At 38.7% G+C, this 25,705-nt stretch overlaps 1 protein-coding gene across 1 annotated transcript in view; it reads left to right on the plus strand.

The window, feature by feature from the left end:
* Nucleotides 1-25,705, plus strand: part of SIN3A (SIN3 transcription regulator family member A) — a 62,312-nt gene that overhangs the window by 20,605 nt on the left and 16,002 nt on the right. The window contains 18 exon segments of the mRNA XM_028508138.2: nt 1,474-1,653; nt 6,476-6,582; nt 7,233-7,515; nt 8,583-8,834; nt 9,392-9,544; nt 9,684-9,842; nt 11,585-11,674; nt 14,019-14,141; nt 14,677-14,806; nt 14,809-14,885; nt 15,193-15,309; nt 17,661-17,775; nt 17,778-17,867; nt 17,870-17,897; nt 19,252-19,435; nt 20,826-20,889; nt 20,892-21,398; nt 23,929-24,098. Coding sequence (XP_028363939.1) covers nt 1,474-1,653; nt 6,476-6,582; nt 7,233-7,515; nt 8,583-8,834; nt 9,392-9,544; nt 9,684-9,842; nt 11,585-11,674; nt 14,019-14,141; nt 14,677-14,806; nt 14,809-14,885; nt 15,193-15,309; nt 17,661-17,775; nt 17,778-17,867; nt 17,870-17,897; nt 19,252-19,435; nt 20,826-20,889; nt 20,892-21,398; nt 23,929-24,098 — 2,829 coding nt within the window.

The following is a 25,705-nucleotide window of genomic DNA, read 5'->3' on the forward strand; positions in this document are numbered from 1 at the left end:
CCTTATGGTTTGCAGGCCGGTACTCAATCCACATCAGCCAGGGCTCTTTTTCCCTTTCCAAAGATTGTATTTATTTATTCTTAAGTAAATAAATAAATGAATAAATAAAGAATAGGGTAAGGGAGGGAGAAAGAGTGGGAGAGACACATCAATCAGTTGCCTCTTGCCATCCGGAGACCAGGCTCTGCTGACCAGGAATCATATTAGCGACCTTTCCCTTTGTGGGACAATGCTCAACCAAGTGAGCCAATGCCAGTCAGGGTAAGGGTTTAAAATCTTTTAAGTGTATTATGTATACTACTAGTAATGTGTTTTTAATTTTTTTTTTTAAGTTTAAATTCATATGAAGCACATGAATACATTCAGCTTATGGATTATGAACATTTTTTTAAATTTATTGAGGTGACATTGATTAGTAAAATTACTATAGGTTCCAAGTGCACATTTCTATGCATTGTGTGCCCACTACTCAAAGTCAGATTTCTGTCACTATATATTCAACTCCCCTTACCCTTTACTAGATTGTGAACATTTTTTTTAATGTTAAAATATTTGCATCTATATCAGTGCTATTTAAAATGTCCACCGATGGTTGAAGTAATGTAGTTTCTTACTAACCTATAAGTAGAAATTTAGTGTTTAGAAACCTTTATAGCAACTAGACATTGTAATCTTATTTTTTTATTTATTGATTTCTCTTTTTTTTTTTTTAATTGAGGGGGGAAAGGAGAAAGAAAGACAGCAACATCTGTTTATTGTTCCACTTATTTATGCATTCATTGGTTACTTCTTGTATGTGCCTTGATTAGAGATTGAACCTGCAGCCTTGGTGTTTAGGGACGATAACCAACAGAGCCAGCTGGCGAGGGCCAACATTATAATTTTGTATTTATAAAATCCAATAATGAAAATTATGGGCTTATGTATTTTTTAAAAAAGATTTTATTTATTATTATAGAGGGGGTAAGGGAAGGAGAAGGGAAGAGAGGGAGAGAAACATTTATGTGAGCAAGAAACATCAATTGGTTGCCTCTTGTAAGGTGCCCCTGCTGCAACCAAACCCACAACCTTAGGCATGTGCCCTTGACTGGGAATCAAGTCAGAGGCCTTTTTCTTTGTGGAACAACACCCAGCTAACTCACACTGGTTAGGGTGGGCATATACATTTTTTATTTCACTTTTCTGGTATTTCATTTTCATTTTATCTTATAAAAAGTAGTGGCCCATGATAGATTGGAATTTAAGAAAAAAGAAAAACTGGTGCTTTACCACAGATAGCTTGAGAAGTACTGATCTATAATATATGATAGGATGCAGAGAATCTTGTTATGAATGGACTATAATTTATTTCACTAATTTCATCTTGTGGGAAATTTGGGTTTCTAATCATCTTTGTGTATACATGTTCTTTAGACACATTTGGAGAAGAATGCACAGCCTTGAACTTTTATGTATCTATTTTGTCCACCCCAGGTTTCAGCTGTGCCACAGGGCTCCGGTGGCAGTCATGGACCCACCATAGCAGCGGTTCATAGCAGCCATCACCACCCAACAGCTGTGCAGCCCCATGGAGGCCAGGTGGTCCAGAGTCATGCTCATCCAGCCCCTCCAGTTGCACCAGTGCAGGGACAGCAGCAATTTCAGAGGCTCAAGGTGGTGTTCAGCTCTTTTCCTTCCATCAAAGGAGTTTCTCTCACAGAAGGCAATATTGGCTTCAGTCTATTACTAGTAATGTTACAACTTCGAACACACTAGACTAGGGGTTGGGTTTTACTTTGTTTTTGTTTTGAAACCTACTAAGATTCCCCACTTTAACACCAGTGCCTGATCCAGAAACTACATTCAAGAAGCTTTTCTGGAATTTATGAATGCATGGCACTCAGATCAGGATTGAGCGCCCTTTTGCATATGGTATCAACTAAGTCCATTTTTAGGATGCCTCTTTTTGAACTCTTAGCTCTTAATTCTTACCATGGTATAAGGTTTTATTGTTTATACATATGGTTGACTACAGTCCTATACAGTAAATGGGCCCAGTACTCACCTATGGTTTAATCTTTTTATTTCTGTTTATAAATAGCTGAATTGGCTGGCATCTTCAAGTCCATGTTTAGTAAAACACATGCTCCTTTCACCGCAGGAAGTTTGGGGAAGACTTTAATTTTGAATGAAGTGTTAGTATTTTCATCTCTTCTGCTGAGCATGTGCCATAGGTTTTCAGTCCTTTGAAATTTATGAGGCATCTGTGGAGAAGTGAAATTTGTGTGCCCAACCAACTTCTCTCTGCTTACTTGAGTGTAATTTTTTTAAATGTGATTGTTGTAGCGAGTGTTCTAGATTTTAGTTTTTCTCTGTTTACATTTATATAAAGCTTAAACTCAAGTGCAGGAAATAAAAAGTAAAGAACTATGAAGATGTTAAATCTTTATTTGGTCCTATCAGCCTAATTATTATCAAGTATGCATATAGGAATGAACAATATACCCTTGAAAAACATATCATGTATAGCAAATATCTCAGCCTTCTATTTCCTTGATACTTAGTCTAGTTCTCCCTGACCCTGCCCTCCTTGCCATGGTTTTCCCTGGAACTTGTTTAATATTGGCCCAAGAAAAGTAAATGATATGTAAATATAAAGCATACTAAAGCTGAGCTGTAGCAAAGGATTTTATGAAATTTACTTTGTCTATGTTAGCTTAAGTAATGAGTAAACTATATTTAAGCATAGTCTTTAAGAGTACGAATTATTTGGGCCTGAAACTTCACTTGGGGCTCTATATTTGGGAAAATGCGTATTAGCTAAATTGTTGTTTTCCTTACAACATTTTACTCTGCTTGTAGAGTGATGTCTGTGTACCAAAATGTGTTATTGCTATAGAATTAGCACTTCACCAGTCCCTGAAAACACTTTTTAAGTTGGTTTGATGTGATTTAATTCCATATTAATACTATATTCAACAGTGTATGTCTAATGTTACAAAAAACCTTATAAATTTTCTGTTAAGCTAATGAAAATATATTTATTTCTATAGCTTTTGTCAGCCAGCTCTATCAAAGCATAGCACCTATTTTACTCACCCTCCTCACTAGGGTATAAGTAGACTGTGCTTTATCTGTTTTACAGAAGCTGTAAAGAAAGCAAGAAAGGGCTTTGGAGTTGGGGTTACAGAATGAGTCATGGGTCCAGTTAAGACTTGACCCACAACTCATGCTCTGTTCTTTTAGTTACAAGCTCTTGAATGTGATTTCTGAACACAGAAACTTGCTGCCTTTTCTTTCTAATGAGGAGAGATAAAATGCTTTCTTGTGCCTTCATGTAATTTAATTCAGCATTCCCACGTTGCCTGCCATTTTTAGATCAGTCTTAAAAGGCTTTACGAGCATTTGAATCTACTTCTGTAAGCCATTTATATTCTGTAATTAGGAAGTGTCCAGTAAGAACGTACATGTAGGTTATTTCAAGTATCAACACCATCTAAACTTTTTTTGTCTTTGGCATATTGACAAGGAAGATATAAATAATTTGAGGCTTTCTTGCTGTGATTTAGCTATTTATTGAATGACAGCAGCATAGATATTTGGCACATATTTAGCAAGTTCTCTTTACAGTTTGTGTCTTCTCCCCTCCCCAATAAGATCATGAACTCCAGGAGGTTAGGGACCTTTAATAAGTTCCTGTTGAAGTGAGCCAGGAAAGTGCATCAGCAGTCTAAGGTTCTCCCCTAGTGCCTCCTTAAATGTTTAGCTTCTAGATGACTAGTTCTAAATTACTTTTTTTTTAAGTTGTGGTCCATAGAACTGCATACCTGCTTTTGAACTATACTTCAGGTAATGGGAGAGTTTCCTTACTACCCATATTTTCCAGACTATAAGACGTACTATTTCTCTCCCCGCCCCCCCCCAAAAAAATTGGAAGGAATAATGGCTGTTAATGCTGCTACTGAGTTCTGTTTACATCTACATTGGTGAAATATTATGTTATTTATGTTATTAAATATTTTACCATATTTTTTTGCTTCACAAAATTTTTTCCTATTTTTCTCCTCCAAAACTTAAGGTGGTGCGTCTTCTTGTCCAAAAAATACAGTATTTTTACATTCATGTATCATAATGTGGGTGTCAAGCTGGTTTTTAAAGCATAGTTGTTATTTTATCACTACTTTTCAAATAGGGGTTCGCATATGACCTGTACCTTTTCTTCTAAACATACACACATCACATAATTCCTTTCCTTTAGGTTTCTGTGCTTTTTCTCTCTGTGTAGTAATTATATTATACCATTAGTGAGCTTTTTGTGGTGTTTATTTTTTAAGTCCTCATTTGTCACATGATTGTAAATGCTGTTTTCAAATGTCTTCTAGAGTCCTTGTATTTTCTACAAATTTAATGAGTTTTATAGTCCATCAACTTGTCATTAATGACCAATTTCAATATGGATAATTCTGAATATGAATTAAATAGTGTATTGAATTTCAACAGGAATTGTCATATTATTTGTAAAGAAAAACCAACCATCAAATGAGTGGGTCAAGTATATAATCTGCTTTAGTAACACTGAAATACTCACGATTAACCGTGGCTGTTACGGAAGTTTGGGCAACTCTTGAAATGTCATTTAATAGTTTACTTGAACATAAATACTCTATTTCACAATATTTATCACAAGAGTAGAGTTTACCAAATCACATACTTATTTTTGTAACTTGTAAACTTGATATTTTGTATACTGTATTTTATAATGTATAATGTGCACTTTTATACCCAAATTTGGTGAGGGGGGAATAAGGATGCACATTATACATGGGTATAATAATAACGGGCATAATAATCCTGTGTATAATGCACACAAAACGTGGATGAGTGTTATACACAACAAAATAGGTAATTTAAAATAACCCCAGAATATATAGGAAACAACTCGTAGGTAGTTTCCTTGGATATCTCCTCAGTAACTAAAAATTTAGTTGTTCTAAATCCAACTTACAACTTTCTAGTCCTTCAAACAGTTCCTCTTTGTGAATGCTCAAATAATTTATAATTTAGTGAATGCTCCTTCTCCCTTATCTCCCACATTAGGCAGTCCCCAGTCCCTGTCACTTCTGGGTCTTAAAAACTTTGGAATCTATCCAGTTCTCCCTGTTCTTTTGGTCAGTCCTATAAATCAAGCCACAATTGTTCACATGTGAGGCAGCCTTAGCGCTTAACTGGTTTTCCTGCCTCCTTTCAATCTCTCTTGCCCTTTTACCAGTTTGTCTCAGCACTGCAGCCAAATTGAATACACTAAAATGCAGATGATAAAAATCTCAATTGCTTTCTTTTTTTTTTAAGATTTTATTTTATTTATTTATTTATTTATTTATTTATTTATTTATTGGAGAGAGGGGGAGTAGGGGAGAAAGAAACATTGATGTGTAAGCGATATATCAATTGGTTGCCTCTTACATGTCCCATCTGGGGACCTGGCCTGCAACCCAGGCAGGTACCCTGATTGGGAATCGAACCAGTGATATTTCTGTTTGCAGGCCAGCACTCAGTCCACTGAGCCACAACAGTCAGGGCTCAGTTGCTTTCTAACAAGTTTTAAAGGCCTTTCAGGATCATGCTCTGCTTCTTCTTCTCTCTCATCTCTTGCCACTCTTCCTGTCACCATTCCTCCTCTTCACCACAAATCCTCCAGCCAAAGTAAATTGTTTGCATGGTGTCCTGTCTGAGATTCTGCCCGTGCTCTCTACTGTCTTTTTTTCAAGATTTTATTTATTTTTAGAGAGAGGAAGAGAAGCAGAAAGAGAGGGGAGAAACAACATTGTGTGGTTGCCTCTTGCACGTCCCCTGTTGGAAACCTGGTCTGCAAGCTAGGCATGTGCCCTGACTGGGGATCAAACCAGTGACCTTTTGGTTCATAGGCCAGCACTCAGTCCACTGAGCCACACCAGCCAGGGCTGCTCTGACTTTCTTCTTGGGTCTTCACTTTAGTAACTTGTACTCATCCTTACACTCAGTTTATCAATTACTTCCTGGGGAAGCCTTTGTGTCCTTCTCATGTGCTTTTTGCGTATTCAGTGATTAACCACTTATCCTACTGTGTTAGGATTCCCAGCTAGATGTGAGTGAACTTATGTAGAGAGGGATTATGACTTACTATTGACTCTTTAGTACTCCATGCTGGGCCTGATACAGCATGTTGTAGCTTTAGTAGATATTTGTGAAATGAATAAATGAATGAGTAAATGGATGAGATATCAATGTATATTCTTCACTAATCTTTCCCTCCAGAATTATGCAAGGCAAAGCTACAGATTTGAGTTGATTTTTATTTGAAACTTGAGTTTTATTATTGGTATCCACACTCATTTTTAATACTTAATGTGTATTTACTATATATTTCTATTTCATTTACTACATTAATTTTATTTAGACATAAGTTATTTGGTTTTTCATAATTTTTGTCTTATTTTCTTTTTATTACCTACCTCAGGTGGAGGATGCACTATCCTATCTTGACCAGGTGAAGCTGCAGTTTGGTAGTCAGCCTCAGGTCTACAATGATTTCCTTGACATCATGAAGGAATTTAAATCACAAAGGTAAAAGATGTATGTGGTTGTACTCAAGCTTTGTGCTTAGAATGTTGATGCGGCGGGGGAAAGCTTGTTCTTCTCTCCTGAAAGATAATGGATGTCTTCTTTTTGGAGTTTAATTTTCAGGGTTATGCTTTAATTTTATGTATTGATTTGTTGATGAAAATTATAGGCTCTAGATCTTTGTTTTCTTCCTACTGGTACATTTTTCTTTAAAGTTTTCTTAGGACTTCACCTCAATCAGTGAAGGTAGACTGAAATGATCAGACTACTTGCTCTTTGACTTAAGATATACTAATATTCTGGCATGGTTCACTATTATAAGAGAATAGCTAACTAATCTGAACAGTGTAGATACATGATTCGTACTGTTGTATCACAGGTTGGATCTTGCATGGAGATTACAGCTTTAGGTTTATTTGAGTATTTGCTTGATAGGACTGTTACCATGAATATATATTCTGTTCAAAGTTGTGACCAAATCTCTTTGAATATGAAGTAAATGTCTTTGAAATTTCATATTTCTTCGTAACTTTGTAATAAGCAGATTGATTTTTATTTGTTTTCCTTTTAGAGAATGTAATATGAAACTTTTTTCATACTAGAGTGTTTTTCAATCTTACCACTTTAATTTTTGTTTTTGTTTTTTTAATCAGCATTGACACTCCAGGAGTGATAAGTCGTGTATCCCAGCTGTTCAAAGGCCACCCAGACCTGATTATGGGCTTCAATACTTTCTTGCCCCCTGGCTACAAGATTGAGGTGCAAACTAATGACATGGTGAATGTGACGACTCCTGGACAGGTTCATCAGATTCCCACCCATGGCATCCAACCCCAGCCTCAGCCACCACCCCAGCATCCTTCCCAGCCTTCAGCCCAGTCAGCTCCAGCTCCTGCCCAGCCAGCTCCTCAGCCACCACCTGCCAAAGTCAACAAGGTAAGCACTTGGAAAATTTTACATCACTTGAAATGCATTCCTAGAAAGCATCCTCCTTTGACATTTCCCCTTTAGGTAAGACTAGATATATATGTTACAGTGATTTCATCAGAGAAGGTTCAGTAGTCACATCTCTGTAAAATGGTTCACATGTACATACCACATGTTTAGATGTCTGTTTAAATCAAGATATCAACAACCCATTAGGACTCTTCTTGTTCCCAACTTCTGCTTATTGAAACCAAGAGCATCCCAATAGGCAGCAGTTTTGCTTGTATATTGGTACTTTGACAGCACAGGCAGAAATGATCATCTTATTATCATATTACGCTCCTGCCTACATGATCATCATTTCACAGAAGTTACTCCGTTTACCAGATCAGGTCATATCACACTAAGCAGAAAATCCTATTGATTACAGTGATGATAATGATCATGGATGTTCTTGGTCTAGAACTGCACTATCTAATAACAGTAGCCACTAGCCACATATGCCTATATTTAAATTTAAATTAATTAAAATAAATATTGTGTCCCCTAATTCTTACTGGAATGAACCACTTTTTCAGTTGCACTCACTACATTTCAGGTGCTCATTAACTTCATGTGGCTAATTGGTATCATCCAGGACAATGTAAATAAAGAACATTTCCATCATTTCAGACAGTTCTGTTGGACTAAGCTGGCATAGGAAACTTTGATGTGGAGGTATTATAACACTGAAGTGTCTTTTGACACTAAAGACACAGCATATGTAGAGTGAAGTTTTTTTCTATTGTATTTGCACCTGTTGAGCTAGTGTGCTTAAAACTGCATATAAAAAGTTCTTCCCTGCACCTACTTTTAAGGATGTATTTAGAAATTTTGAGACTGAAATACTTGATTTAGAATTGTGGACCCTCTATACTTCCCACCCCTGCCCAATGTAATTTGAGTTGGGCTGAAATGGCGTGGCCAACATGAATAAATAGGTTAATCAGACACCTTGTGTCTCCTTAGTTTGAACTTTTTTTCCTGTGTCAAACCATTTGTGTTCCTGAGGAGAATAAAGACTTTTTTCTTTTTAGCCTTCCCAACTACAAGCACATACTCCTGCCAGCCAGCAGACCCCCCCACTCCCACCATATGCATCCCCACGCTCTCCACCCGTCCAACCTCATACACCAGTGACAATCTCGTTGGGAACGGCCCCATCCTTGCAGAACAATCAGCCTGTGGAGTTTAATCATGCCATCAACTATGTTAATAAGATCAAGAACAGGTTCCAGGGCCAACCAGACATCTACAAAGCATTCCTGGAGATCTTGCACACATATCAGGTAAGAGAGTTGCCCTTCCAACCTATCTTAACCAGGTCACCCTCTGAAGACATCTAGTCCAAGAAGAAGTTGAACAAATATTATTGTGTCCCCTAATTCTTACTGAAAATAAACCAGTTAGAAACTGTGATAATGTATTTATAAAGCATTGATTGCCTGGCTTTAATTGCCTTATTGCAGGTAGTTAGGTTTTAAAGATACTGCCCTGTGAAATAATTATTTATGTGTGAAGTTCAGAGGATGACTTGTGTCCTAAAGTTAATCTACAATAGGAGGAGAAATTTCTCTAATACTCTGTGTTTTATCCATTGATAGTAGTCCCCTGCACATTCACGTATTAACTGCCCTAGTTTTAAAAGGAATTGTCAACCACCATCTTCCACTTCTTTCCCAAAACTTGTAGTCAAAACAGTTTCTATGAGTAGAGACTTTGTTCTTAAAGGCAGCCCAAGTAGATAGCACAGAGTTCCCATCATACATCTCAAAAAATGTGTGAAAGTGATTCATTCAAAACAATGCTCCTCCAATATGATCTCTTCCCATTTACAATTTATCAGAAAGAGCAGCGAAATGCCAAGGAAGCTGGAGGAAACTACACTCCAGCATTGACTGAGCAGGAGGTTTATGCTCAGGTGGCTCGTCTTTTTAAAAATCAGGAAGATCTGTTGTCAGAGTTTGGACAGTTTTTACCAGACGCCAACAGCTCTGTGGTAAGTTTTATTTAGAAGAACTATGCTATTTAGAATTATCTTAGATGAGTTAGGAAGCTGGAATCAGAAAGTCACTTTTTCTAAATGATTCTTACTTGCTTAGATGAGAACATTAATCTCTTTCATATGTCTTAATTAGCTTTTAAGCAAAACAACTGCGGAGAAGGTTGATTCTGTGAGAAATGACCATGGAGGAACTGTGAAGAAGCCCCAACTGAACAATAAGCCACAGAGGCCCAGCCAGAATGGCTGCCAGATCCGGAGGCATTCTGGAACAGGAACCACCCCTCCGGTGAAGGTGAGGATGAGTAGTGGCTGCTCATTTGGACTTTCAGGAGCAAGTGTAGTGGACAGGTACTCTAGGGTTGGTCCTGTGTTCTTAGCCTATGCATGTAGACAATTGGATCCTGGATTTTCAGAGTGAGGGTACATGGCACAGAAACTCAGTGCAAAGCTTATCTGGCTTTGCAAAAGAAGGTTAGAATACCACTAATGACTCAGATCACTGTACGCTTTTTTGAGTTTTTATTGGCTTCCTCTATATTTTCTCTCTCTTTGCTGATAGGTGTCATCTGTTTTTTGTTTTCTGCTAAGAGTTTCTGAGACATTAATTTTTTTCTTCTGATTTGATGCCTTAAACCTGCCTTGTGCTAAGAAAGATTACTAAGTTTGATAATTGTTTCAGATACAAGTCAGTAATCTCTGAGATTCTTCTGTGAGTGAAGTGCCTGTGCTTTATGAGATCTATTTCATCTGTTGACCTCTCCTGCCCAAGCTCCTTTTTTGGTTTGCCTGATTGTATCCGTATCCTGTTAATCTCCAAGTTGTAGGACCTTTTGGTTATAACAGAAGGAGGTCTTAAACTACTGTTAGTGACTTGTCACAACAATGCTGATCTGACTGCAGAAAGCTGAGCCTGCTCCCTCCTTCTTTATCGTGGAGAGGGGTAGGTGTAGGGACTGAGTGTTGCTTCAGTAAATTTTAAAGCAGTACATAACATGGAAGAGATGTGTGTTTGCAGAGCTTTGTTAAAGAATAAAAGCTAGTAGAATTTCTAGTAGTAAGAGATGACCGGTGATTAAGCAGATAACTACAAAGACTGACTTGTTAGGTATTGTTGATACTTTTGAAGGACTATTTTTTTAGTGTTTGTAGTAGTTTCTGTTTCAAAAGCAAGTTGAACACAGTCATAGTTTCTATTTCTTCAATAAAAAGTATTATTTATAAGGATAGCAAGAATCAGGTCAGCAGATTTGCTCCACTCATGAGTTGGTCTTCTCCCACACGTGATTAACCACAGGTGGAAACACTACATTGGGGGTTAGAATTCCCTCCCTACTTTCTGCTCAGGCAGCGTGAGCAGTGGCTATGGCTGCTCAGCAAGTAAGCTCTGGGGTGGCAAAGGTAAATGTGTTGCTTGTCCCAGAGTTTGTGTTTCTTCACAGATACTTGAGATGTTGCTTTTTAAAAGTCAGTCCTTGCCTGACAGTTATGTTATGACCTGTTTGTTCCCTTTGAAAGAACAGTCTTAAATTGGTCTGAGTGGATATTGTTGAAAGATAGTTAATTCCTTCTGTCAGGGAAATATGCTATGCTCTTTTCATGAATTTTTAAATTGAACTATAATTAAAAGTTAAAGATTGATTTCTGTCCACTCTAGGTAATACACTCCAGCTCTTTTTACAAATAGTCTCTTCTGCCTCCACGGTGAGGAAGACAAGGCAGTGGCATTATGTACCAAATAAAGTTTCTTGTGGCCCATGGAACAGGAAAGATACTAGTTCTGTGACAATTTGTAGGGAGGATATTTGGGTAGTAGAATGATCTGTGAACCTCTGGGGTAAAAAACTGACAGGCAAACCGAAAGAGGAGACAGGTGGAAATCCTGTAGGCTATGAGTTAGTGACTTGAATTCTCTCACTTGTTGCAAATTATTAATCAGCAGTGGTTAACAAGAAAACCATTTGGACACATGAAAATAATACTCAGAGGAATTCACCCTTTGAATCTTAACATGTTTGTGTTTTCCCTTTTTTGCAGAAGAAACCCAAACTGCTCAGCCTAAAGGATTCTTCTATGGCAGATGCCAGCAAGCATGGTGTAGGAACTGAATCATTATTTTTTGATAAGGTGAGTAAATGGATGAATTAGATTTAATATCAGCCATTATGCCAAAAGAAAATCACTCCATCCCCAAGAAGATTTTTTTCTTTAGAGGCATCAACCTGATTAGGACTTTGTACTATTTAACATAGTTTCTGAGAGAAATGGTAGCATTGTCTGCTTTGGTTTTGTCAAATAGTTTGCAGCAAAATACAGCATTTTCCATGGTGGAAAATAGCTTTAACAAAATGCATGATATTAAAAACTTTCAAAAGGTGTTTGGAGTTCCCTGTTGCAGATATCCAGGTCTGTACAGTTGAAAGTAGGGAGTATCAGTGCACTAATTGTTGAAGACTTAAAATGACTTGTAATCTTCTGATTGCTTGTGATACTCACTTGCAATATCACATACAGGGTTCCTTGGGATTCTGATTTAGTTGTATGTTGTCAGCGCTCTCTAGGTGATTCTGATAAGCAGCCTGGGATGGTGATCACTGGTATAAACAGTGTTTTAGGGTGTATTAGTTTGACCTTTCTCCTGTGTCTAACTTCCTCATTGGAGACGACTTGATGATTAGCAGGCTACTTTCATCAAAATTGCTGGCAACTGTCCGACTTCTCACTGGCAGAAGCCAGCTTGAGGTGATCTGCTGGTGATTTACCCAGTCTTGCAATTTGGGGGTTTTGCAAAAGTACAAATGATTTAGCATTTCCATGATTGGTGCTTCTTGATCTCTTTTTAGCTTGCTGTGCCTGTGTGATCTGTTCTGCAAAATAGTTGAGCCCTTTGGCTCTGACTTAAATCATTTCCAAAGGCTGCTTGATGCTTTTAAGGCAAATGTAGAAGTCCAGGTCACAATCAACAAATGGCAAGGAAAGGGTGGAATTGGGAAACTAAATAAGTTTAGTTTTTAAAGAATGATGGTATTTTTTTCTTTATTTCTTTTTTAGGAATAAATACTGCATTAGGTATAGATGAAATATCTGGAATTCACTTTAAAATTCATTGGTGGGGAAATGGGCATAGATGAAACCAAATTCACTATATGTTGATCATTAAGGCTGGGTGAGAATGTGGGGCTCGTTAGACTAATCTGTGTGTGTTTAAAGGCTAATAAAAGTTAAAGTAAATATGGTGTATTGTACAACAGTGAAGTGCTCTTTTATCTTTGGCTTTGAAAGTACATATTCCACATAGTATCTACTGATTGGGAGTTATAAAAAGTAAATGGGAGCCTGGAGAAGGAGTTCTTGATAAAGCACGTGGTCTGTGATCATTCACTAAAGGACTGCAATGCTAAATATTTACTACTGAAATTGCAACTTCAGCTTCTTCATATAGCCAGGCTAGTTTTACTTTGTCTATGCCATTGAACATTTTAGGTTTTGGATATTAAAATGATCGATATTATAAGTGGAAGGAGGGAAAGAATCGGGTCAGAAGACACAAGTATCTTATTTAAAGGTCATTATGTAAGATTACCAGAGTTTGAAAACAGTGGTGATAAAACTTGCTGTAAACATCTGTTAGGAGAGGAAACAAAAGCTTGAGTAACTGATTTGGATTTGGAGAATTGATCATATGAGGAGGTAAATGTCTTATTTCAGGATCTCATTTAAAAATTTTTTTGTTACGGAGAATTTTAAACAAAGGTGAAATTGAAGACAACGGGTAAACTGACTCCTCATGTACCCATCATCATCCAGCTGCAAGCCAGTGTACTTCTTTCATGTGTGCTCTCATCTACTGCAGACAGATCACACATACTGTATTACTTCATTCATAGATATTTTACTAAGTTTCCTTTTTAAAAGAATTTTTTATCCTCACCTGAGGACATTTTTTCATTGCTTTTTTAGAGAGAGGAAGGGAGAGAGAGAAGCATTGATGCAAGAAACAAGCATCGATTGGTTGCCTCCCATTTGCGCCTGGTCCGGGGATCAAACCGGTAACTTAGGCATGTCACTGACACAACCTTTTCAGTCACAGGATGACTCTGAGCCACACTGGCCAGGGCTGATTCCTTTTAAAATAAAGCCTTTTTTCAAACATCATGATCACATCTGAAAAAACTAACATTAATTTGTTAGTATTATCAGATAACTTCAAATTTCCCTAGTCATTTAAAAGTGATCCAGGATCACTCTGACTGGTGTGGTTCAGTTGGTTGGGTGTCATCCCACAAAGCAAAAGATGGCTGGTTTAATCCTCAGTGTCGATGTTTCTCTCCCTCTCTTTCTCCCTCCCTTCTCCCTCTCTAGAAATAAATAAATCTTTTAAAAAGCTAAATCTTTGAAACAAAAATAATAAAGTGATCCAGGATCTCTTCATTCCCCAATTAACCATTTCTCTTCTGGTTCTTTCCACAAGGTCCGAAAGGCTCTGCGTAGTGCAGAGGCCTATGAGAATTTCCTGCGCTGTCTTGTTATCTTCAACCAGGAGGTTATCTCTCGGGCTGAGCTTGTGCAGTTAGTCTCTCCTTTCCTGGGGTAAGTAGAGTTGAGGGTGCTTAGTCCTGATATATGATATGGGAATGAAATAAAACTTAGTTTATGCGAGTATGTGATAGGAAAAATTAGTTTGATTGTGGTAGGTTAGTTGGTTCAAAGAAGTCTGTCAATGACAGAGTCTTCTGGGAGGAAAGTCTTCTATTTCAACTGTAGAGATGAAAAGATAGGGCATCCCTGATCAGTGTCAGTTGTTTGTTATAGAGACCAGTTTCTTCAGGGTTCTAGAATCTTGACTATATTTGATAACCTAAGATGATCTGAATATTGAAGCAGTATTCCTGATTAAAAGAATGACTGATTTTGTCTGATTTCAATACACCCATCCATCACTACCCTAACTGACCTTAGTGCACCCTACAAGAAAAGGGGAAGCCAAATGCTCAGAAGCAGTAATTGCCAATGGAATTTGTCCCTAGTAGCAGAATTCTGACCCAACACCAAATAGTGGTAGCCGTACCTCAGGATAAGTACATCATGCTTCTAATTGCTCACCAGTTTTTTTGGGTTGATTTTTTCAGGAATTCCCTGAGTTGTTTAATTGGTTTAAAAACTTTCTGGGCTATAAAGAGTCTGTACATTTGGAAACATTTCCAAAGGAACGAGCTACAGAAGGCATTGCCATGGAGATAGATTATGCCTCGTGTAAACGATGGGTTCCAGCTATCGAGCCCTCCCAAAGAGTTACCAGCAGCCCAAGTGTACAGGACGGACTCCTCTCTGTAAAGAGGTAAGGCCTTCCCCAGAAGGAACAACACCAGATCTTTAGCTTTCTCCAGATGCGAATGGTCTCAGGGATCAAGAATTTATATCATTGAGGAAATCAAGATCCTTTTCTGTCTTTTTTCAAAAGAGAAAATGTTTATACTTATTTCAGAACCTTTTTCTTAATCTAGTATCATTTGTAAACTTGCTAAAGGTGAAGCTTGTAATGTTAAATGTTCTTCCTTTCTCTAGAGTTTTGTCTTTTTATTGAGAACGATTAATCACCATAAAGCTTAGTTACACTTGTGTTTCAATTTCTGTTTTACCCAAAGGTTTTAAATGATACCTGGGTTTCCTTCCCTTCCTGGTCTGAGGACTCCACCTTTGTTAGTTCCAAGAAAACTCAGTATGAAGAACATATCTATCGTTGTGAAGATGAACGCTTTGAGGTACAAACACCTTTATCATTTGAAGTTTGGGGAAATGGGAGATGGTAAATAAGGTATCTTAAATACCTATCTGTGTGGGTTGGCTTTTAAGACTGAAGAGTCGGACATTTATGTTCTTCTGTGGTAAATGCTTATTGTACTTACCATGCTTTAAGAGTTTGTCAAATATGCTAGTAATATTTTTATGTCAAATGTGACTTACCTAGGCCACATAAACCATTCTAACTGAAATTATCCATGATAGCCAAATAATTATTTGAATTTTTAATTCCATTTTAAAGGTTACTATGTATTACATGGTAAATAAACTTAGTACTGTAGTAAGGCCTACTTGGCTTTCTTAAAGCTGCTTGAAGTTATTTTAAAGTGTATTGTTATTCTTAACAGGTGAAGTCAACTCTCCTGTGAGAACTGGTATTCTTTCGTATTTCTGATGTTGATGTGGTACCTTTTGAAAGAAAGTTAAAGTAGGGACTTATTTTAAAGTGGTTGGGAAGCAGCTTGAGTGAATAAATGAGCTGGTATAGCCCTTATGCCAGGAGTGGGAGTACTGAAAATGGATTCTGAATCCCCCATGATCACTGATATTTTCGACAAGAAAAGGGCATGTTGAATGTATCTAAAGAGGTAAAATTACATGTATCCTATTTAATGTATTTATCATATATCCTTATGGATGGGTGGTGATACCTTGTTCTTTGTTAACCCATACTGATTTAGCCCTCTGCCAGTTACTCCACACTCATTCCAGCTGCCTTGGGCATGTTGTAAATGAAAAACCATGTTACTTGGCCACTGCAGATGATTGGCCATCTCTGCCCCAGGGTTAATGAAGAGCTTCAGCCATTTGTAGAAAAGTATATCATGATAGATGTTATACTTCTATAGATGATAGAAGTATATCATGATAGATATTAACTATCATGGAAAATTTTATTAGGCTAAAGAAAACATTGCTCATGTATGTTTAGTCAGGTTAGATGAATTAGAAAGCAGAGATTGACATCATTTTTTGATCGGATAGTTCTGTTCTCAGCCGGTATGTATGTAAGCAAGAGGATAACATGCTCATTTTCCCATGTGTGATTATAGTAGTAAAAGTGACAGAAGTGTTATCTGTGTGTATGTGTTTAGGGTTGGGTGAGATGGGTTGGTTTGAAGGAGCATACTTTCTGAAAATCTCTTAATGCAGTGCTTTCCGAGGAACATTCTTTTATGCATCAGGATAGGTGAGCGATCCTATATAAACAATCCCCTAATCTTGGTGGTTTGAAGAAACAGATTTGTTCCTTCATCTTGCTACATGTGCATTGAGGAGCAGGGGATTCTGCTCCTCAGAGTTACTTGGGAGCCCAAGCTGCCAGTCATTGGCCAGGAAAAAGATGGCTGTAGCCTGGAAGTAATACACATTAGTCTGATCCACCTGTTCACAATTCATTTGCCAGAACTAGTTACAAACATATTCCTATCTAATCACAAGGAGCCAGGATGTTCAGTTCATCTTTTGTCCAAAATTGGGGGTGAGGGAACCAGAAATATTTGACAAAATGACTACTACAGTCCTAAAACTAGAAAACTTAGCGAAACTTCTATGGACATTTGTTCGTAGGCCCTTGAGACTACTTGTACTTATTTACTTTATTTTCTGTTTCTCATTTAAAGATTCTTGTGTTAAGGCTACAAGAAAAGTTAACCCAAAGGCTGCCAGTCATATCCTTAATCAGGTCAAACTAGGCCCCTGCCAGATAAGTGCCAGGAGTTCAGTAAGAATTTAAATGGGTCTCTACACATACAACATTGAAGTTCTTAAGGAATGATAAGTGAGCAAGGCCATTAAATATTTAAATATTTAGAGTTACCCTGAACTTTTTTTCTCATAAGACTGAGAGTTATCATCCTGAATTGTCTCTTTAGGATTTTTTTTTTTTAATTTATTTTTTTGGTTACTATTTGTAACATCTTAGCAGTCAGGAAAGTTCAGGGATAGTGTTTGTAAGGTTGCTTCCTGTTAGGGCCTTCTAATCTGGGGTTAGTAGTCCTAAACCAAACATACTGGCAGTGGTAGAAGTAATGACTACCACTTATTGGTCATTTATTGATGTTTGGTATTTGCTAGGCATTGCACACAACCCTTCATGAGAATTGTATCATTTGATCCAGAAAACAACCTATGAGAGTAGGTGCTATTATCCCTAATTTACTGGTAAGAAAAGAGTCTTCTGTGGCTATTGCAGCAGAGCCAGGACTCCCTTCCAGGGAGTTTGATACTTCATCCTAATACTCCTGACTACTGTTCTATTCTGGTTTGGGTCCTGAGCACACTTTGTCTCTTTTTTTTTTTTTTTTTAAAGCTTGATGTAGTTTTAGAGACCAATCTGGCAACAATCCGGGTTTTGGAAGCAATACAGAAGAAGCTCTCCCGCCTGTCCGCTGAGGAACAAGCCAAGTTTCGCTTGGACAACACCCTTGGGGCACGTCAGAAGTCATCCATCGGAAAGCACTCCAGAGGATATATGCTGACAAAGCAGCTGACATCATTGATGGTCTGAGGAAGAACCCTCCATTGCTGTCCCCATTGTCCTTAAAAGGTATCTGAGCAAATGTGCCCTTTGTGCTCTTGTGTGCTTCAGGATGTCCCCTAAAGTAAAACTTGTTTTTAACCATGGTACCTCCATTTCTCCCCAATCTGGTTGTTGGAAATCAGGTACAGTGTGGGATAGTGAGGCTTCTTCTATTTATTTATTTATAAAATGCTTCACAAATTTGCATGTTATTCTCACTTGGAGGTCCTCCTACTCTTTTCTGTATCATTCCAGTTTTAGTGTATGTGCTGCCAAAGCGAGCATGCTGGTAGAACTTCTTGATGGGGTTCTGTATAACCGACAGTAGAGGACAAACCTTGAAAAGCCATAGTGGAATGCTCTGTTTGGAGCCATGCTTTAAGTGGAGAAAAGTACAAAAAAGAAAGCTACCATCCATCTTCCATGGTGTTCAGTACTAACCATTGTAACATCTTTGATTTTAAGAGTCACCCTTTGTCTTTGTAAAATTGATACACGTTATTTAAAAAGACTTAGGTAGCGATTTTTACAAGAATTTCTTATTCTTTCTCCTAATAAGCTTTCTGCCTGAGGTGTAGAGGGGCTGTTGTGCCCATCTGTGATCAGGCATCAAGGAAAGACTCAAGTCAGGGCTGAGCCCTAGGTTCCTCCAAGTCCGCAGCACTCTGGACCACAGTGTGAATCCCAGCTAAGAGCTGGTGCTCACTCAGTATTTATCACCTGGTGAAAAGGAATTCTTGTCTGCTGCACAGATGCCCCAATTTTAGTGTTCCTCTCAAGGCTTCCCCTCAAATGTTACCACAGGTTATTTCTCTTTTTGCCAGTAATATTTAACTTTTGGCTTTGAGATATTCAGTTCCTGTGTTTTTTATTTTACTCTCTCCTCGTCTGGAGGGTCAGTTGTTCTCATCAGAACTTCCCAAACTGTGCGGGCGCTCTTGGACTTTTGTGTTTACTTTAGCATAGAAACATTCTTAGAGGTTCTGTAACAAACAAACTTGTTTAACTTTGTTTTGACTGGCCAAGGATGAAAACGCCTTCTTTAAGACTATTCCATGGACTGCTGTTTGAGAAAAAAACTATTTTAGGTAGGATTTCTGACTTTGGGACAAATTACTTCCCTCAAATCTTAAATGAGTAATTTCCTCATGTAACAGAATTAAAGACTTCACATATTTGTTAAGCCACCAATAATTTTGACAGGCATATTATATCTTTTTGACTTTTGAAATAAATGTGACATACTTCTCACTCCTGTATTTCACTGGTAAGGAAAGTACAACATGTAGTTGGCTATGTACTAGCCTGTCTGTGGCTAGTACAGCAAAGCCAGGATTCCAACCCGCCTTGTTGTTTCCACCCCACCTTCACACCCTGCTAGGTTGAAGATGAAAGAGGAAGAATGGCGAGAAGCTCAGAGGGGTTTTAACAAAGTTTGGAGAGAGCAAAATGAGAAATACTACTTGAAGTCTCTGGACCACCAGGGCATCAACTTTAAACAGAATGACACCAAGGTTCTGAGGTCTAAGAGCTTACTCAACGAGATTGAGAGTATCTATGATGAGGTGAGCTGGAGGTCTCTACCCCTGGAGAGGTCTCTAATCTTTGTATTTCATATAGCTTTGATTCCTGAAATGAGCATTGTTATATGAAAACTAGACCCTCTGAAGACTTGTTGATTCTTGCTTTGTAATTGTCATAGGCTTCTATTCCTGATTCTACCATTTTAACTCTAAACCTCACCTTTTACCCTGTCTGGTGTGGCTCAGTAGGTTGGGTATCATCCCACAAACCAAAGAGTTGCTGGGTTTGTTTTGTTTTGTTTTTAAGATTTTAATTTATTTTTAGACAGAGGGGGAGGGGGGCAGAAAGAAAAGAGAAACATCAGTGTGTGGTTGCCTTTTGAAAGCCCCTCACTGGGGACCTGGCCTGCAACCCAGGCATGTGCCCTGACTGGGAATCAAACTGGCAACCCTTTGGTTCATAGGCTGGCACTCAATCCACCGAGCCACACCAGTCAGGGGCAAGGGTTGCTGGTTTGCTTCCTCGCCTGGGCACATGACTGGATCACAGGCCAGGTCCCTGGTTATAGGTGTTGAGAGGCAACTGGTGAAGGTTTCTATCCCTCTTTTTCTCCATCCCTTCCCTTCTAAATTAAATAAACAAAATTTTAAAAAGTAAAATAAGCCCTACCTTTGTACCTAAGTTGTCTTACTGGTTTCCCAGTTTACCCTCCTGCTTTCGGTTGACACCACCACCTCTTTCCCCACTCACTTCCCTCAAGCAGTACATTGTATTCATTAGTCTATCTCAGCTTCCCACCACTTAAACCTCTCTCATTGATCCCAAACTCCTTCTAATCCTCATTTATTCAACATACTTATAAGGATTATATGTAGTACAGGAAATAGGATACAGAGATGAATAAGAAAGTAGTCCTGCTTCTTTGACCTCATAGTCTTAAGTAATAGATAGACATACAAATGCAATGTGGTTGAGAATTCCTGGAAGCAGTGTGGTCCTTGAATTTTACAAAACTTTTATTGTGAAAATGTCAACATACACACAAAAGGGGGAGAATAGTAAAATGAACTCTTGCATAAATTTAATCATCCCTATTTTGCCAATGTTACATCTAACACCTTCATTCCCACTCCCAAAAGTACTTTAAAGTGAATCCTAGACGTCATGTTGTATCCTCCATAAATACTAATTTGGAATTTAGAAGATGGTCCAAATTCTATCCTATTGTTTCCTGTAAGTCTTCAAAATCTAGAAGGTACCAATATTTTGTTCTCAAACCACATACTCCACATTACTTATTGTTTTCTGGAAGTTTTGGATTGGAAAATACTAGCCACTCTTAATAATTGAATGTACTCATGGTGCTGTCTTGTAGGTCTGTTTGTTGTTGCATGAATATAGCACTTACTACTTGTGTCTCTCTCCTGGTAGAGGCAAGAGCAGGCTACAGAAGAAAATGCTGGTGTTCCTGCCGGCCCACACCTCTCACTGGCCTATGAGACAAGCAGATCTTGGAGGACGCTGCTGCCCTGATTATCCACCATGTGAAGAGGCAGGCAGGCATTCAGAAGGAGGACAAGTACAAAATCAAGCAGATCATGTATCACTTTATTCCAGATCTGCTCTTTGCTCAGAGGGGTGATCTCTCAGATGTAGAAGAAGAGGAAGAAGAAGAGATGGATGTAGATGAAGCCACAGGGGCAGCTAAGAAGCACAATGGTGTTGGGGGAAGTCCCCCTAAGTCTAAGCTACTGTTTAGTAACACAACAGCGCAAAAGCTAAGAGGGATGGATGAAGTCTACAACCTCTTCTATGTTAATAACAACTGGTACATCTTTATGCGATTGCACCAGATTCTCTGCTTGAGGCTTCTGCGAATTTGCTCCCAAGCAGAAAGGCAGATTGAAGAAGAAAACCGAGAAAGGGAGTGGGAGCGGGAAGTGCTGGGCATAAAACGAGACAAGAGTGACAGCCCTGCCATCCAGCTCCGTCTCAAAGAACCTAGTGAGTGCCAGAACTGCTGGTTTACAGAAGATGTGTTCACAGAGGATGCGGGGTTGGTGAATTTGGGATGGGATCTAGTTAGACTTGGGACTGTTTCCTTTTATACATGGAGCACAGGCAGGCCTCAGGGGAGTTCGAGTCTTCATTGTGCAGCTTACACCTTACTTAAACTCTCTGAACCTGTTTCTCTGAAAAATGGAAGTGCTGCTTGTTACTTTGTGGGGTTGTTGGGAGAGTTGGAGAAAATATGCAAACCACCCTGTGTAGTGCTTGGATCGTGAACACTCAATGGCTAGTACTATGGACACCAGGGAAGAGGGTATCAGTTGCCATCAGTTTGCCAAATACCCCATCTCTGGGTTAATGCAAAGTGTTTTAAAAGACAGGTCGGAAATGACATAGATGATTCCACTCCGTGACATAACTACACCCCTAATTGTTCATACCTAAGACAGATGCGGGTTTTCTAATGTTCTTGGGCAGGACTTCTCTTCAACCAGAGGGGTTCCTGGCTCATTCTAATAACTAGAGAGGGGATTGGAAAGATTAGAGCTGAAGAGGTGGTGTGAGACAGCAGAGTAGGCAGAAAAGGAATGAAGATAGAGAACTCAGGAAAAGGAAAATAAATAAGAGTTAAGGAAGCAATCATGTGCTTTAAGTAATTCTGTGCCACCTACTTCTAGATAACCATTCAGTTCATAAATTAAATACCTGAACTGTGAGCCAAAAACTTTTTCATGAAGTCTTCTTTCTGTGCTCTTGAGGAAATAGCCAATCTGTGGAACAAATTACCTTTTTTTTTTTTTTTTTTTTTTAACTGTTACTGATGTAAGAAGCCCATGTGTGACCCTAGCCTTCGATCTGTTGAAGAGCTAATGACCCTGGGAATTAATTCTAAAAATCTTTATCTGTATTAATCCTAGTGTGAGAGAGACAAGTTTTGGACCTCAATGCGATGATTCCATCTGCTTGAGTAGAAATAAGAGAAAATGGCCCAATCCTGGCTTTACCACTGACTTATCTTGGTTTGAGGCTTACGTAGATTGGTCTTAGTGATAGTGCCAGTCTTACCAATCATAGTTCGTTGCCCTCATAACTTTTTTCTGACAGAACGGGGTTTGGTTTTTTTTTTAAAGATTTTATGTGTTATTTTCAGAGAGGGGGAAGGGAGGGAGAAACATCAATGTGTGAGAGAAACATTGATTGGTTGCCCTTTGCACCACCTAGCCCTTAAATCAGGCATGTGCACTGACTGGGAATCAAACCAGCAACCTTTCAGTTCACAGGCCAGTGCCCAGTCCACTGAGCCACACCAGCCAGGGCAGAACAGTTTTGTGTGGGGTTTTTTTTTTGTTTGTTTGTTTTTTTTTTTTTGGTTTTTTTTTTTTTTTTTATGGCACCAGGACAGGTCATACCTGTGTTATGGCTTTCAACAAGGTGATACTCTGATGAAACTCAAGCCAGTTGCTGCTTCTAAATAGTAATTGTCCTGTTTTGTCTGTCTTAAATGAGTTTCACACCACAGATAAACAGAAATAGAGTCACCTTTTGCTCTTACAGCCTTTTTGCCCCTGTACAGACTTTATAAACTGGTAACAAGTGTCAGTAACAGAAAAGTTTCAATCGTTTAGTGTGCTTTTTATTGAAATGCAACACATATACTGAAAAGTACACAAATCTGAATTTGTATGGCTCAGTGAATTTTTACAAGGTAAACACACCTATGTAACCAGTACGTGGATCAAGAAAAACACAACCAGTAGGGCCCCTCATGCCACTGTCGGATCTTCATGTTTTTGAGTCTTAAACAAATAAATGGGTCTTATTTTAGTAAACTGTAGGCAGAGTCTTTTCACCATTCTGTGCACTCTGCTAGTTGCCAACATCTCCGTAACAACTCGTAAGGTTCCAGCTGGTGGCAGAAGTGATTCATGTGCATCTACAGATCACTTTGATCAATTTGTGAAGTACAGCGTTGGGAATTCATTTTTAAACAAAGAACTTTGACAAATGCAAATGACTTCATTATTCATAGAGGATTTAATTTGCTCACCTTTTCTCTGTTCCTGAGGTTTCCCAGTGCTGAAGTATTACTCTCTGCCTTTTCTCATCTGTTCCTCTATGTTTCCTGGATGTAGCTTTGTGAGCAAGTGCCTCATGTGAAGAATGCTTTTTGCAGGTAGGGGGAGCAGGTTTCCCTCAGCAGGGGAGCCAACAACTTTTTGAAGAAACCTCTTTCCTGAGATATTTTGCTCCTTATGCAAAGCCCAGCCTACCTGTCAGTGTCTTTCTGGCATGGTCACAGTGGTAGAAGCTGCTGGTATATTGCACAGTCACTGTCCTCTCATAGACAGCACTGCTGATTGTAGCCTCCTGTCATATTGGGTCTCTGCAGACTGAGGGGCGTGTTCCGTGTATCTAGGGTTTGTTCTTTCAGTGCTCCCGTAGGCCAGCTGTGGGACCTGCCCTGCCTACTCTCCTGATCTTTTCCTAGCAGGGTAAGGCTTCACCTGTCCCATCTCTCCCACAGTGGATGTTGATGTAGAGGATTATTATCCAGCTTTCCTCGATATGGTGCGGAGCCTGCTGGATGGCAATATCGACTCATCACAGTATGAAGATTCACTGCGAGAGATGTTCACCATTCATGCCTACATTGCCTTCACCATGGACAAGCTCATCCAGAGCATCGTTAGACAGGTGAGGGTGAGGAGGGGTAAGGAAAGATGTCCTTACCTAAAGATGGGCCAGCCTCAGAACGGGTTAAAACAATGCTTATGTATTAATGTTTCTGTAGATGGGAGAGGAAGTAAATGTGCTGTGGGATGTCTCTTGTTAACAAAATGGCAGCATTTCAACATGTAATTGACTCTTCTGCTTTGCCCAGTGTCCCACACGGTTAGATGGACTGCCTTAGACCTGGTTGTTGACTCCTTTCATGCTGGCTGCCTGTTGAGCCAGCATTAGTCTTGAGCCTGCTGTTTGTCCTCCTGGTCCAGTTCTGCTCTCATCTACCAGGGTTGGAACTCTCAGCTGTAGCATTTTCTCTTCCATAGGTATTGGTAATTCTATAGACTTCCTCATTTAATATTTGAAGTCCTTTTTACAGGAAAGGTTCCATGTATCATCTTTTATAATATACTACCCACCTCACTATGTAGGGTTCCCTCTGAGTTAGGTTTGTGGTTGGTTTTGTGGTTTGTTCCTGTGGCACCCTTCTGGTTGTAAATATGTTTGTTGTCTTAAACAGAAATATTAATTTCATAGGAAATAGCATTCAGTGGTCAGGTTTCCATTTCTTTTCCTTGAATTCTGAACTCCCCAAGGGAGTCTGTAGTTGGTGCACTACTTTCTTTAAAATGAAAACTTGTAAAAAGAAAATTCTAATTCTAGAGTCCCACACTGCCACTGTGGAAAGAAAAGTTTGTTGCTCAAGTGTTTTCTTAGGGTAAAGTATGGAACTCTTGTAGAGTACCTCTGCTTTTGCCTTGAACTTGAAAATGTGCTTGGCTCTGCGTCCTTCTCAGAGTCAGGGAAGAACGTGTCACATACCTGACTTTTGACATCTTCACAAAAGTTGTCAGGTAGTTTTTTTTTCCTGAAAGTTGAAGAAATTATTAGGCCTTTCCTTGAGGGGTCTGTATGGTGACTGGCAGAAATCACTGTATGGATACAATTAGCTGTGGTCATATTTTTGAGAGACTAATCCCTGTTGACATACCCTAAAAGTTGCCTTGTGCTTATGCTTCTGCTTTCAGGTTTGCTGCTGCTATAGCTAGGAGTAACGTCTTCATCATAATGCCAGCATGACAACTTTATAAGTTTAATAAAACTTTTTATAAGCTGAGGTTGGTTTTTTGAAACAATAGATATAACTTGCCCATTTACTAGAAGTACCTGGTTATGATTTTGAGTCAGCAAGACATAATGTTCAGTCTATTTTATGGAAACAGATTTCATCCAGAAACCCAAATTCAGTGTTTTTAAAACATATGTTCATGGTTCTCATCTTAATCCCTTGTTTGGAATGAGATCATGAGATTTGCATCTCTTTTCTCATTCACCTCATCTCATTTGGCATTCTCCCAGAGTTCATTGCTGATTGGAGATAGAACATATATTTCAAGATCAGTCCATACAATTATCTTACCGTTTCCAGGCTAGTTAAAGAGGGATTTATTTTTAAGAGTACAGTAAGTAGTCTTACAGACATCTGGTACAGAACTCAATGTATATCCGACCACAAAGGGATTGGACTGGGACATTTTTTCCTTTGCCTGCATGCCTTTGTTCTGGATATCTACTTC

This window comes from Phyllostomus discolor, chromosome 1 (genome assembly GCF_004126475.2).
Source record: "Phyllostomus discolor isolate MPI-MPIP mPhyDis1 chromosome 1, mPhyDis1.pri.v3, whole genome shotgun sequence".
In the NCBI taxonomy this organism is placed as follows: Eukaryota; Metazoa; Chordata; class Mammalia; order Chiroptera; family Phyllostomidae; genus Phyllostomus; species Phyllostomus discolor.